At 34.4% G+C, this 13,816-nt stretch overlaps 1 protein-coding gene across 1 annotated transcript in view; it reads right to left on the reverse strand.

The window, feature by feature from the left end:
* Window positions 1–13,816, reverse strand: part of Rpt5 (26S proteasome regulatory subunit Rpt5) — a 169,769-nt gene that overhangs the window by 116,697 nt on the left and 39,256 nt on the right. The window contains exon 2 of the mRNA XM_090384616.1: window positions 8,274–8,354. Coding sequence (XP_090240742.1) covers window positions 8,274–8,354 — 81 coding nt within the window. The remainder of the gene's footprint in view (window positions 1–8,273; window positions 8,355–13,816) is intronic.

Here is a 13,816-nt window from a genome sequence, read left to right on the forward strand (position 1 = left end):
ACTTGTGTTATGCTGTAACAAGCATTTGTGATACATGCATACTTTTAGGAAACTGTTCGTTCAAATAGAGAACATATTGAACTTGTGATAAAATAGTTTTTCAAGAATTTAATTATGAAAAATTTAAATTCTGCAATTAATGAATAAATGAGTTTCTTAGGAAACATTTAAATGTGTCAACACTTTGCGAGCACTTTGTATGCCTGGGTGAGCATCCTTTCCACTATAATGCTGTTTCATCAGCTTTGATACTATTCTGGGCTTGTAACCCTTTTTTATCAGTTCAAATAATTCTGCCAGGAACAACTTTAATGCCATACCATCAGTAGATGACGTCTCCCCCTTCAATTTCATACTGTGCAATGGAAATCTTTTCTTGGACTTTTCAAAACAGCCCTTGCTGGCATTTAATGTTTGCTGCTCTTTCTGGTTACTAGAACCCTTGACACATCTAGTCAAGCAAAAGCAACTGTAAAGGCCAAGAGCTTTTTCTTCAAATTGCATTCTAATCACAGGAACATTCTTTTGTTCTGTTTTGTTTTGTATTCATAAGCTTAACCCTAGGACACCTGCACAACATCTGAGTGACACTATTTTTAAAAATTTTTCTGTTATTTTATTTTTTAATTTTCAAAGCAAGCCATATCTTCTCACATAATTTTCCTCACTTTTGGTGAATGGAGATGTGTTGTGCTCAGTTGTTGTTATTTGGTTTTTAGGAGCATTAGCAACTAAGGCCATATTTCTCCAGGGATATGCAGTAGTCATTCCCTGACCTTTCCGCATCATCCGTATTTAGTGGTCACGGGCTCGAACCCCGGTCTAACCAAGAAGCGTGTGATACGCACTGCTGCTCCTGCCCACCTGGCTACAGAGGCACCATTGTGCTCAGTAAGGCTGGCCCAATCAGGTACCAGATCAATGTTCTCTAAATGATGACACTTTACTCAAAATTAAAATCAGTATTTTCCGATTTTAATTTTGATTTATTGTTGGAAATGTACAAATATTATTCATTCAAAAAAGCCTTGGAGGGTGGGAGGAGAAAATTTTTTCCATTTTTACAAAGCACTTATTTGGACATTTGTGCAACATATTTCCTAATTTGTTTCTCATTATTATAGATGAAACAAAAAGGTATACCGTCACATTTAACGTAGGACACTTTTAGTACTTATTAGGATGCTTGTGCCACAGATTTCCTAATTTTTTTCTCAATTTTATAAAAAGGTATATAAACACCTTGATGTATGCAAGTAATAATTAATAATAAAAAATATTGCAATTCAACATAAAATGGTATGAATTATAAGCAATATATCTGCACCAATGGCATATTACAATTTGGCTCTTTTTAACTATTCTGTTTCACTGATTTGAATTACACCCTAGAAATATAGCCCATATAACTGGACTATAGAATTTGAATAAGCTGGCATCCACGACCATAGCACTGATGGATTAAATTATTGGCTGTTTAAGATACTCATGAAGTCATAAAATAATACAAAATTTTTGGTGAATATCTGTATCCTATTTATATTGCTTTTAGCTATTGTGTTATCTAATAAAAAAGTACTTGTGTTAAAGAATAAGAGAAGTTTATCACAATATGATATGTAGAACACTTCCGTATGATACTCTCCAGAAATTAAAACGAAAACAATAAAAAAAAAAAAAAAAAAATCGAAAATCTTATATTACAGTAAGAAATAATTAACAATAATTAAAAATCAAATGAATACAATTAAAAATCAATTTTAATGAAAAAAATGCAAAACAGTTTTCCTTCCTGAAGCTGACAATGTTTGTTTGTTATTGGGTTTTCAGGAGCATTAGCAACTAAGGCCATATTGCTCCGGGGATATGCGGTGGTCATTCCCTGACCTTTCCGCATCCTCTGTATTTGGTGGTGACAGGCTTGAACCCCGGTCTAATCAAGAAGCGTGTGCTACGCACTGCTGCTCCTTCCCACCTGGCTACGGAGGCGCCAAGCTGACAATGCTTTTCAACCGTATGTTGTGATCACAGGAATGAAAATTACCGAATAGGGGTGAGTATGGAACTTAAATAAGGATTATTTGTCTTCGCGCATGTGCATAAAGGACCATGAGCCAGAGATTAGATATGGCCGGTGAACATCAACAGAATTCTCATGTAATTTAATTTTGATGGTTTCTGCAGTTAATAGTCTCGTATAATTACGTTGGACATTAAGTATTTTGGCCACGTTAAACAAAAAAGTATGTTTTCCATTAATGGCATGAAAGGATAATTCTGACCCTGTGAACGAGAAGCACGAACTGAGGCCACGTGTTGATTAACACGAAAATTCAGAGGAAACTGCGTAGAGCCTTGATAAGATGAGTCGCAATCACCGCAAGAAATGTTGTATACTAGGTCATTTATTTCTGTTGTGAACGAGGAAAGGACTGAGCGACTGTTCAGTATAGTGTGTAATTTCTGTATTGGCCTGGCTATAATTTTAAATTCGGTATCTTTAAAGAATCTATTAAGTTGTTTATGCCACTGTTCAACATGTGGGACTGAAATAAAGTATTTTTTGATATTACTATTGCTGGTTGGTGTATTTTTTTGTATCCCCTGTTTTAAGAATCTGCTGCTTAATATTTGTATTTCTGAGCTCAAAGCAGAATTCTGTGGTTGAATATTTATTAGCATTGAGAAATTGATTAAAGATAATCGATCTTTTGTAGGTGAATGACTGATAGCTGTTATAATGTAGAAGCATACCAGTGTTTGTAGGTTTACAAATAGATGTCAAATTGGATTTTATTCACGTCCCAAGTAAGAGTGAAATTTAGAAAATTTAATGACTTAGTATCCGTATTCTCCCTCTCTAATGTAAAATGTCTTGGATAGTGCCACTATCGGTAATGACTAGAACATCATCTAAATACCTCCCATAGTATGTGATACGGGGTAGAAAAGGCATCAAATGTATACGTTCAATCGTTGAGATGTAGATCTCCAATATTAGGCCACTCAGGCTTAATCCCATTGGTAAACCAAAAATTAGTTTGTATACTTTGTTTTGAAAGGTGATATAGTTGGCTTCAACTAAGAGTTTAATTAAGTGAAAAATTTCCTTAATAGGAAGCTTTGTATAATTAATCGGTATCGAGTTATTATTTAACGTATCCCAAAGAATATCTAATGCGTATTCAAAGTTTACATTCGTATATAACGAGGTAACATCTAGTGGGAATAAATTATCATTATCGCCAAGTCTACAGTCCTTAAGGTTATTAAATAGTGTATCATAGTTCTTAATCCCAAATTGTATTGCCTTTCTAAAGGGTTTTATAATGCTATATACATGTGAGGACAAGGATGAAAATGGCAAGTTTCTGTAGGAAATAATAGGCCAAATAGGAAAGCCATTCTTATGTAATTTTACCTGAACGAAAAGTGCAGGAATATTGTATTGTTTGACCTTCAATTCTTTTAACTGAGCCACAGTAATGCAGTCATTTTTTTGACGTTTAACGTGGTTAACATTATTTTGCATTGATTGACCAAATTAGAAAATAGTGCCGGGTCTACTTCAAGATAAGTGGAGGTATCTGATACAACTGACTTTAACTTATTAATATAATTAGGTTTATTGTGTGCGGAGATGGGAGAAATCCCAGGTGCAGTTTTACACGAACATACCTTATGTATCTGCTTTGTCAGCTCTCTGAATAATAATGTCTTTATTTTATCGAAGTTCGCATAAAGCTGAACTGTCGTATATTCAATTTAAGCAGTCGCATTTCTTTTATGTTATTCACCACCTGGCTAACCTGTTGAATAAATAAATCTTTTTGTGGAACATTATGAAGTCCAAATTCAATATCAATTACACACAGATTTTTAGGTAGTTTTCGAAGTGATAAATTGCAATTTAATCCTTTCGATAAAAGCGAAAGCTGGTCCTGCGATAACGTATACGAGGAAAGATTTGTAACCTGTTGATATGTCAGTTCGTTGAATGCTGGGTGAGGGGGTGTTCAAGAACTAGCTGAAATATTCTGCAGTATACTGTTGTGCATATGTGGTGGTGGTGGGGGGGGGGGGGAGAGGTCACCATACAACTCATACTCGTTTGGTCAATGCTACAATGTGTTAGAATTGGTATGAATGTGTTTTGACCCCCCCCAATAATGTATTCAATTTGTTAACACGTCTGTTTTTTTTATTTCTGAGGCCTGTGCTTCACGTCGCAAATCTATGGAGGTCTTCAATACAAACCAATTGTTAGGATGCAGATAATTTTTTAATTTGTCGCGAAGTTTCCTAACTTGGGAAAGGTATTTTTGTTTATCAGAATACCGAGATCTTAAGGCAAGCTTAACTATATTATGTGATGTGGCAAGTGCTAGTTGCTTAACGCCTGAAATTTTATGATTTAAATTAACTTCAGAACAATGTTGTTTTGAAGGCAATACTTTAGAAAAGAAATATGATAACATTGGGACGAGTATCTTAGTGTTAATCTAATGTAATTTTGCACCAAGGTATTCAAAAAACCCTTTAGACAGGTGATACGATACACTATTCAATAACCTTATGGACTGTAGACTTGGCGGTAATGATAATTTATTCTCACTAGATGTTACTTTGTTATATACGAATGTAAACATTGAATACACATTAGATATTCTTTGGGATATATTAAATAATAACTTGATACCGATTAATTATACGAAGCTTCCTATTAAGGAAACTTTTCACTTAATTAAACTCTTAGTTGAAGCCAACTATAACACCTTTCGAGACAAAGTATACAATCAAAATTTTGGTTTACCAATGGGAATAAGCCTGAGCAGCCTAATATCGGAGATCTACCTCTCAACAATTGAACATATACATTTGATGCCTTTTTACCCCGTATCACATACTATGGGAGGTATTTAGACAATGTTCTAATCATTACTCATAGTAGCACTATCTAAGACATTTACATTTGTTTAATAATATTCATTCTAGACTCAAATTTACATTGGAGAGGGAGAATACAGATACTAAGTCATTAAATTTTCTAAATTTCACGTTTACTTGGGAAGCGAATAAAATCCAATTTAACATCTATTGTAAACCTACAAACACCGGTATGCATCTACATTATAACAGTTATCACCCGTTCACCTACAAAAGATCAATTATCTTTAATCAATTTCTCAATGCTAATAAATATTCAACAACAGAAATCTGCTTTGGGCTCAGAAATACAAATATTAACCAGCAGATTCTTAAACAGGGGTTACCCACTTGCTACAATACGCAGAATTAGAGTACAAGCTAAGGATAGAATACAAAAAATACACCAACCAACGACAGGGTTCCATGTGGTTTCCTCTGAATTTTCATGCTAATCAACATGCGGCCTCAGCTCGTGCTTCTCGTTCAGCAGTGTCAGAATTAGCCTTTCATGCCGTAAATGATAAACATACTTTTTTGTTTAAATAGGCCAAAACACTTAGTGTCCAAGGTAATTATACGAGACTATTAATTGCAGAAACTGTCAAAATTAAATTACACGAGAAATCTGTTAATGTTTGCCGGCCATATCTAATCTCAGACTTGTGGTCCTTTACGCGCATGTGCAAAGACAAATAATCCCTATTTAAGTTCCATGCTCACTCCTATTCAGTAATTTTCATTCCTGTGATCACGACATAGTCGAAAAGCATTGTCAGTTTTAGGAAGGAAAATCATTTTGCATTTTTTTCGGTAAATTAATTTTTTACTTAATTTTTAATTGGGTTAAAATTGATTTTTAATTGTGTTCATTTGATTTTTAATTACTGTTAATCATTTCTTACTGTAATGTAAGATTTTCGATTTTTTTTTTTAAAATTGCTTTCGTTTTAATTTCTGGAGAGTATCATACGGAAGTGTTCTACGTATCATATCGAGGTAAACTTCTCTTATTCTTTTACAATTATTGATATCAACGTAGAATGTAGTGTGCATTATAGCTCTGATTCATACTATCTAATAAAAAAATATGTAAAATGAACCACAAAACAACTTTCAGCTGTTTCAAAACTAGCTAGAAATAGTTTCAATTGCTCTTTTTCGTTACAGTATCATGCACAGAGGAATTAATTCAGCAATGATAATGGTGTGATCTCTGGCATCCGTTTAGTTTGTTCCCATTGGAAAACTATTTCCAACGCAGCATTTTTGGTGATACCAATCAAACTCGCACTTTATTATGATTAGTGTCTAATGATAATTAAACTCTGTGCAAAAATTAAAATCTTTTAAATTTCATTGGGTATTAACTTTTATTCCTATACACCAAGCCAATTATGAAACAATGGTATATCAAAACAATACCAGAGGACAGCAAACTAGCTGGAGTAGGCAAATGGAGATGTGTTGTGCTTAGTAGGGCTGGCCCACCCAGATACCAGATTACTGGATTTTCAATATCATCAGATGCCAGACTATTGCACTCTAACTTAAAAATAAAATATAGTATAATAAAGGATTTATGCTAAAAAAAAAACCTCACACAATAAATATCAATGCCCAAGCATATTGCTATGTTTGTTTACATTCATGCTGCTGAAGATGATAGCCATCAGTATGTATGTGAAAATGCAAGTAATACATATGAAAGAGACTGGAGAGTGTCAAACTGACATTGGCTGACCTCCTGATATAAATTTATCATTGTACTTTTTTTTAACTCTCTTTGTATTTTCCATATCATAAAAACAACACAAAACAAACATATTTACCCTTATGCTGACTGGCTTTGCTGGGTATAGTACCTGCACATACAAACAGCGTGGTTGCCATAGTATAGCTTTATTATGCATGCACTCAAACATATACACACAAAAAGATATAGTAATACATTCCTGATCAGAAACTATTCTTTTTTTACTAGCTTTTATCTGCATGAGTTAATAAATACACGTCAGGGATGCCAAAGGTTGGCTGGAACTGCCTGATACAATAAATAAATAAACAAAAAACAAAGCAGTAATGTGCTTAATAGTGTTACCCAAGGAAGTATCCCAATAGAAATTACTTTATGAAACTTCAAGAATCTAATCATGAAAATTCAAGCTCAACAATTAATGAATAATGAGTTTCTTAGGAAACATTTCACATAAACAGAGATGATAGATAGTTACACACATATTGATAGATACTTTTATCTATATCCATAGCTTCCATTTTGTAATGACCTTATTTTGCACTTTAACTGCTGGCTTTTCGGACCACAGTTTTAACCCACAAAAACCACAGGATTGGAAAGGGCAGAAACATTTTCGGGCTTTCTTCTCACGATTGAATTAATCAGCCAACGGTGAGGGTTGCTTGACAAAGATATCTGGTTTTAATTCTGTCAAATTGGAAGAAAAATTTCTAAAAGTAAGATGGTTTCCCTTCAAGTGAATTAATATCTGAAGCTGCATATTTGCAATCAAGAAGAAGCAAACATGTTAATGTTCTGTATTCAGAAATCAATTAAAAATGAGATATGAGGTGAAATTTTATTTATGTTGAAATGATTGGACTAAATAAAATATGCCTCGATAAATTTTGGTCTATTGGAAGCATGCTGAGGTTAGTGACTTCAGTGGAATGTTTTGCATATATAACAAAGCAGAGTTGCCACTGTTTTGCTGAACAGTAATGATATTTGAGATTTTGGGGTCCACTTTTTGAGAGTTACCTATTAAGGGCCTTTGGAGTAAATGTCCATCCTGAAAATTATTATCATGGATATGGAATGATTGGATCTGAAGTTAAATCTACACCGCTGTAGATTTTTTGTAAACTGACGACCAGGAGTATTCATTTGTAATTTTTAAACAGATGCACAACAAAGGGAGAGGCATAATTATTTTCAGGATCAAGGGTGAAGGGCATGTTTTGGTGTTGGAAGTTTAAGAAATGTGTGACATTCATCCAATGATTCTGTTTTGTAGTTCTACATAATAAGAATGTCATCTGTCAAGCAGAACTACAGATGGTAGTTTTGCCACTGATTGTGCTAGAGCAATAACTATATTATCCATGTGCAGGTATTATTGGGAAAACTAATTTTTCTCCAATATAGTATAATCCATCTCATAACATCCCAATGCTTTTAATAACATTGTATAATGGCACTATTAGTGATAATTAGATGTAACATATGTTAATAAAAAAATGGCTATAATGTTAACATGCTCAGTTGCTGTAGATAATCATAGTATCACATCAAGTGTACAATATACTACATGTCTTAAATTTCTCACCTTAATCTCATTGTCCAGTAATCTGGTTCGACTTATAATTTCATCTGTTGACATCCGAAGAACATCTTCTCCCACTGCTTCCTGCAACCATTAGAAAGTAATAATTACGATACTGATAAAGTCAACATAATATATAAATTCTGCAGGACTTCACGTTAGAACTTGCTAAGGGAATTTGTTAGAACTTAATGTAAATATGCAACATTCCTATTCAAAATGATTAGCTCAAATGTTACAGGGAGTTCTATACAGATATACCTTGGTAATCGGGAGGATTATGGACTGGCAGACCTACCCTCCCTCTCGAGTAGCAAATACTTAAGAGTAATGAGAAAGAGAAATATGTTCCAGGTAAGTTTAAAAATATTGAAACAATTTTCATTATGCTTTATATTTTTAAACTCACCAAGGTTATGAAAGTTATAATTTACATTACTAACCCTTTTGCATATATATATATATATATATATATATATATATATATATATATATATATATAAATACTATAATTGTTTAACTTACCAGTAATACAAAGAAGATATCACTTACAAATAATAACACTTTAATGCTAAAAACTGCAGGCAGAATGTGCAGTCAATTTTTTAATGAACGCTTGATCCATTAATATTATACTCATGCCCAACTGAGAAAGCACCAATTCCACTCTTATACAGTAAAATCCTGGTGCAATCCTTTAATATTAGTGTTTTTTTTTTAAGTCTTGATTGAATGAACTGTTCTGAGGAAAATTTCATACACTGAATTAAATTTTCAAAGTTTATTTACACATAACATATTTGGTTTACAAAGGAAGAAAAGGTGTACATGAAAATCATGAATAGTTAATGCAGGAATGGACTTTTTAGTTTAGTTTTGTTGGTTGTGCCTCAAACAGTACTGAATGTGTAACCTATACTGTAAATATGTCTGAGGAAATATGGAACAGCCAAAAGCAAGGCAAGTTTTAAATACTGTATGCAGTAAAAAAATTTTTGTTTATAATCCAGCATGACAGAGGAGTTTACAGTAAAATCATGAATACAATTATCGGTTATATTTAGCAGTCATGGGTTTGAATTGTGGTCCACTCAAAGAGTGTGTGTGCACACTCACTCCTGATCACTCGGCTAGATTAACACATCTCCTCCCCCATATTTGGCATTCCTGAATAATCATATTCAAATGCAGTGTTCTGTAATCACCCCTGCTGTAGTATGATATGGCATGACATGCCAACACTACTTCATTGTTGAAAAGAAAAATAAAATAAAAAAGTAGCATTCCCACAAAGGAAGGAGAGGGAAAAAAAAAAAAAAAAAAAAAAGCAGCCTTTCCTGAATAGTCCCTGATAAAAAAAATTTATTTTTTGCACAAATTGAAATCACATATTTGAGATTTGTAATCTCAAATATGTAAATTCAATCTTTGCTCCAGGATGACCACCATTAACATGGAAGCTCCTACTCTCAAAAATGAGTGTTTCCTTGCATTGCATTAATGCAGACATTATGGGGATATTAGAGACATGATTTCACTCAAATATAAAGAATGCAGAATTTGAATATAGGGAGTACAGTAATACCTCACTCAACAAAGTAGAAGTGTTCCAGTACTTCAGTTCATTATAAGAAACTTCGTTATTGGAGGTAGAAATATCATAGCAAGAATATGGATATGTTCTTACACTTAAAAAACGAGGTACAAATTGTTCAAAATAAATTTATTTGAAATGAGAACATACATATTATATTATAAAATATTAAACCTTCACAAGAGTCAAGGAAAACAATAAACAAAATCTATTATGAAAATAACACAAATTAACACTAGTGTTCACTTGATGACTTTTTCAAAATGCATCTAGGGTCAACAGTCTTGCTTTTTTTTTTCTTACAATCACGTAGTATCTCGCTATAACAAGTTAAAAGTATTTAAAACGGATCTCTTCACAATGCAGCTTTGTAGAAAATCAGGATCATTTTCTGATAAGACATCTAAGGTGAGTCACTTCATTTAAACAATGTCTCTGTTGTTATTATCCTCTCTGAGGGAACCTCTTCATTTTCTGAACTGTTTACTTGTTGCTCCATTAACTCTTGGAGTTCCTCATTTGTTAGTGTCTTACCATGGCTACTTAAGAAATCCTGAACGTCAGCTATGTCAACTTCTGTAAAGCCTATTGCATGTGCCATTCAAATAACTTCTGTGCTAATTGCAGGAATTTCACATTCTACGCCATCATGTTCTGCAACACTGTTGGGCCATATTTGTCATTAAACACCATTATGACCTGGGATGAAGTGATCTGTCACTTCATCCCAGGCTTCTTTGATATTGCTGATTGCTTTCATGATACTGTCATTTTTCCAGAAATCATTGATAGACTGTTTTGTTTCATCATTAGCCTCAATCAATTGATTAAAAGTGCATCTCAGATAGTAGGCTTTAAAGGCTGCTGTAATGTTCTGATCCATTGGTTGTAGAAGAGAAGTTGGGTTTGGTGGAAGAAACAGCACTTCAACAAGAATGCATGTTTGAAGTGAGCCAAGATTTGAAGGATGACTTGATGCATTTGTCCAGTAGCAAAGTGCCTTGGGTTCGAAATTATTTCGTTTACAATAATGTTGGACAGCAGGGCAAAAATAGTTGACAAACCAATCGGTAAACAAGTCCATGGTCACCCAGGCCTTTCTATTCGATTTCCACATTACTGGCAAATTAGGTTTGTAGAATCCTTTCATAGTTCGAGGCGTTTCAGAATGGTAAAGAAGCATTGGTTTTAGCCACATATCCCCAGATGCATTTATGCCCAACAACAGTTTTAATCGGTCCTTGGCTGCTTTAAACCCGGAAGCACTTTTGTCATCTCGGGAGATTTGGAAGGTAAGTGTTTCCAGAATAGCCCACTTTCATCCATATCGAATACCAAATTCTGCAGGTATTTTCCTTGTTCTGCTATGGCTTGTAGTTGTGCAGAGAATTATGCTGCTCCCTGGATGTTGACACTTGCGGCCACACCAGTCAGTTTAATGCTATGAATTCTTGCACATTTTTTTTTTGAATTTCTCAAACCAACCGTGAGAAGCCACAAAAGTCTCAGTGGTTTCCTCAGCTTCCTGGGCCTTTAAATGGTTAAATAAGTTTAATATTTTGTGTTGAATTATTGAATGGGACATTGTGTCATATTATCGACACAAACATTTAACATTTTTTCCATGTTTTCTATAATGCTACTGTGTGTGTGTGTTAATTTGGACATGGTAATGTCACTACAATTTAGCACACACTGCTTAACTTTAGCAGCTTAATTTAAGATTGTTTCTAAAGGTGATTGTGCTAACCCCAATGATTGCACTACATGGAATTTCTTTTCTCCAGCTTCTATCCTCCTTATAATCTGCATTTTGGTTTCTAAAGATATTGTTTTACATTTTCGCGACATACTGGGAAATTATTTAATTATGTATTTAATAAAATATATTAAAACAACTACAGTAGGTATGCATGATATCAATAACAATTAACCACTGCTCCGTATATCATGAAGCGAGTTCTAGGTACGTCAAAAATCCCTACTACAAACTTTTGCATGCACCGTAAGGCATTTTTTGCTGACTTTGTTATAAAGGAGCCTCATTACCAGAGGATTCATTGATCAAAGTATTACTGTACAATGTACAGGAGGGGGGAGAGGGTTACGTTCTTAGTTAAGAAGGACAAAATCTAAGGCAGTGCATCTAGTGGAAATGGGTGGGCAGTACAATGTTGAGTCAGTTTGTTGTGACATAAGCACTGGGAAATAAAAATGAGGGCAGGAGTGTGTTACAGGCTGAATGACTGCAATGATATAGTGAACAACTGTGCAGAGAAATAGAATGGGCCCATAAATCAAAATGTCTTATAATGGGGAAGAGCAACACTTTTTATCTGATTATCAATCAGAATTTAGAATCTGCAGATAAAAGAACCACTATGTGACAGTGATCACAGTATATGGATATGGGATTTACTTAAAGATGTAGTTACCATAAGGGTAAGGGGTTTTTCTTTCATAAAGGAAACTACAGTGGTCTCAGACAGTTTTCAAATTCTATACAGTGGAAACAACTAATGTTGTTACCAACAAAAATTCTAAACGGAAAGTATTAAGGGAAATAATCATAAAAGCTACTAGGCTTTTCATACCAACTAAGAAATATAGTTCAAGGCTTAGACCTAAATGGATGTCAGATGAACTAATGAGACATGGCAGAGAAGAAAAATGCATGGGATGCATAACAGGTGACAGAGAAGCCTATGGCATATAAAAACTGGTCTGCAATCAAGTCACAAAGAAGTTAAGGAAAACGAAGGCAGATTATGAGAAGTCTCTTGCAAAGAATGCCAAGAAAAACAGCAAAGACTGTTTTACTTATATTAACAGTAGAAGGAAGGGGGCTGAATCACATTGTTCCACTTGATGCCAATGGTTTAACTGTGGATGATCCTGCATAGGTTGCTGACGGGCTGAACAGGTATTCTGCATCTACAATTGCACATGAGGAATTCTTTAGGGAGAGGGATGACAGAAATTTATCAAACTCTTAAGAGGGAGTTAAATGATTTTGTGATAACTGAGAGGAAAGTGGAAAAGAAATTGTCAAAATTAAACATAAAAAATGCATCTTGGATGGATGAGATCTATCTAATTACAATAAAGGAGACAGCAAAGCAGGCAAACAAACCCTTAGCCATAATTATGATAGCATCTGTGGATTCAGGAGTGGTTCCTATGGACTGGAGATGAGCAAATGCATCCCCAATTCATAAAGGGAGATCAAAAGATTACAGGAGTAATTATAAACCTGTTAGCTTAACATCTGTTCTAGGGAAAATAATGGAGTCACTGATTAAAGAATTAATGCAGGACCATCTGGACAGGAGTGAAGTTATACTTCAGTCACAGCATGAGTTTCTTAAGACAAGATCTTGTCTGACCAATCTGGTTGAGTATGATGCAGCAACAAAGGAACTGGATGCAAAAAAGTAAATCTGATTTCATATAATTGGATTTCAGGAAAGCTTTTGACACAGCACATAAAAGACTGCTATACAAATTGGAATGGTGTGGCATTAAGGCATAGTTACTGCTATGGATAAAGGGATGGTTGAGTGGGAGAAGGTAGACAGTGGTTATCAATGGACACTGCTTTGTGTTATAAATGGAATTACAGGGGGTTCAGTTGTAAGGACCCGTCCTTACAACTGAACCCCCTGTAATTCCATTTGATGAGATGAGATCTATCTAATTGTAAGGTAGTAATCCAGTTGTAAGGACCCGTCCTTACAACTGAACCCCCTGTAGAGTGGTTTCGAACTTGCGGAACAATGGGTTCACCGATCTGGAAAAATTCATAGTAAAAGTATTATGAGCAAAGGCAGCACCCACACCCTTAATCGAACAATAGACCATTACGAAACCCATTTGGGGAAAGAGACAGTACACAATAGAGGAGAAAATTCGAGAATGGGAGTACACACTTAAAAATTTCATGGGGCGATTA

This window comes from Mastigoproctus giganteus, chromosome 1 (genome assembly GCF_048544385.1).
Source record: "Mastigoproctus giganteus isolate SK-2022 chromosome 1, ASM4854438v1, whole genome shotgun sequence".
In the NCBI taxonomy this organism is placed as follows: domain Eukaryota; kingdom Metazoa; phylum Arthropoda; class Arachnida; order Uropygi; family Thelyphonidae; genus Mastigoproctus; species Mastigoproctus giganteus.